The 254-nt window shown below is 57.9% G+C and overlaps 1 protein-coding gene across 1 annotated transcript in view; it reads right to left on the bottom strand.

Moving 5' to 3' along the window:
• Positions 1–165: 165 nt before the first annotated feature.
• The window catches only part of EMH_0000910 (uncharacterized protein), a gene marked incomplete at both ends in the record, with an annotated part of 3,041 nt that continues 2,952 nt past the window's right edge, over positions 166–254 (bottom strand). Inside the window, one exon of the mRNA XM_013495384.1 lies at positions 166–254. Coding sequence (XP_013350838.1) covers positions 166–254 — 89 coding nt within the window.

Genomic DNA, 254 nt, shown 5'->3' with positions numbered 1-254 from the left:
GCTGCAGCTGTCGTCTATATCTCCCTGAGGCTAAAAGGGCTACCGCCTGAAGCATCAGCAGCAGCAGCAGTGCTGCTAGCTTTGCTGCATGCCAGGGGGGTGTTCTCGTGTCGGTGAGGGTCGTTGTCAGCAGCACAGAAGGAAGAGGAGAAGGGAGATATGTTTCTATCTGCTGCTGCTGCTGCTGCTGCTGCTGCTGCTGTTGCTGTTGCTGCTGCAGCTGCTGCAGCAGCAGCAGCTGCTCGTAGCAGCAG

Source organism: Eimeria mitis, genomic scaffold (assembly GCF_000499745.2).
Source record: "Eimeria mitis Houghton genomic scaffold, Emh_scaff155, whole genome shotgun sequence".
Classification (NCBI taxonomy): domain Eukaryota; phylum Apicomplexa; class Conoidasida; order Eucoccidiorida; family Eimeriidae; genus Eimeria; species Eimeria mitis.
Note: the sequence above shows the minus strand (reverse complement) of the source record. Positions and strands in the feature narration are given on the sequence as shown.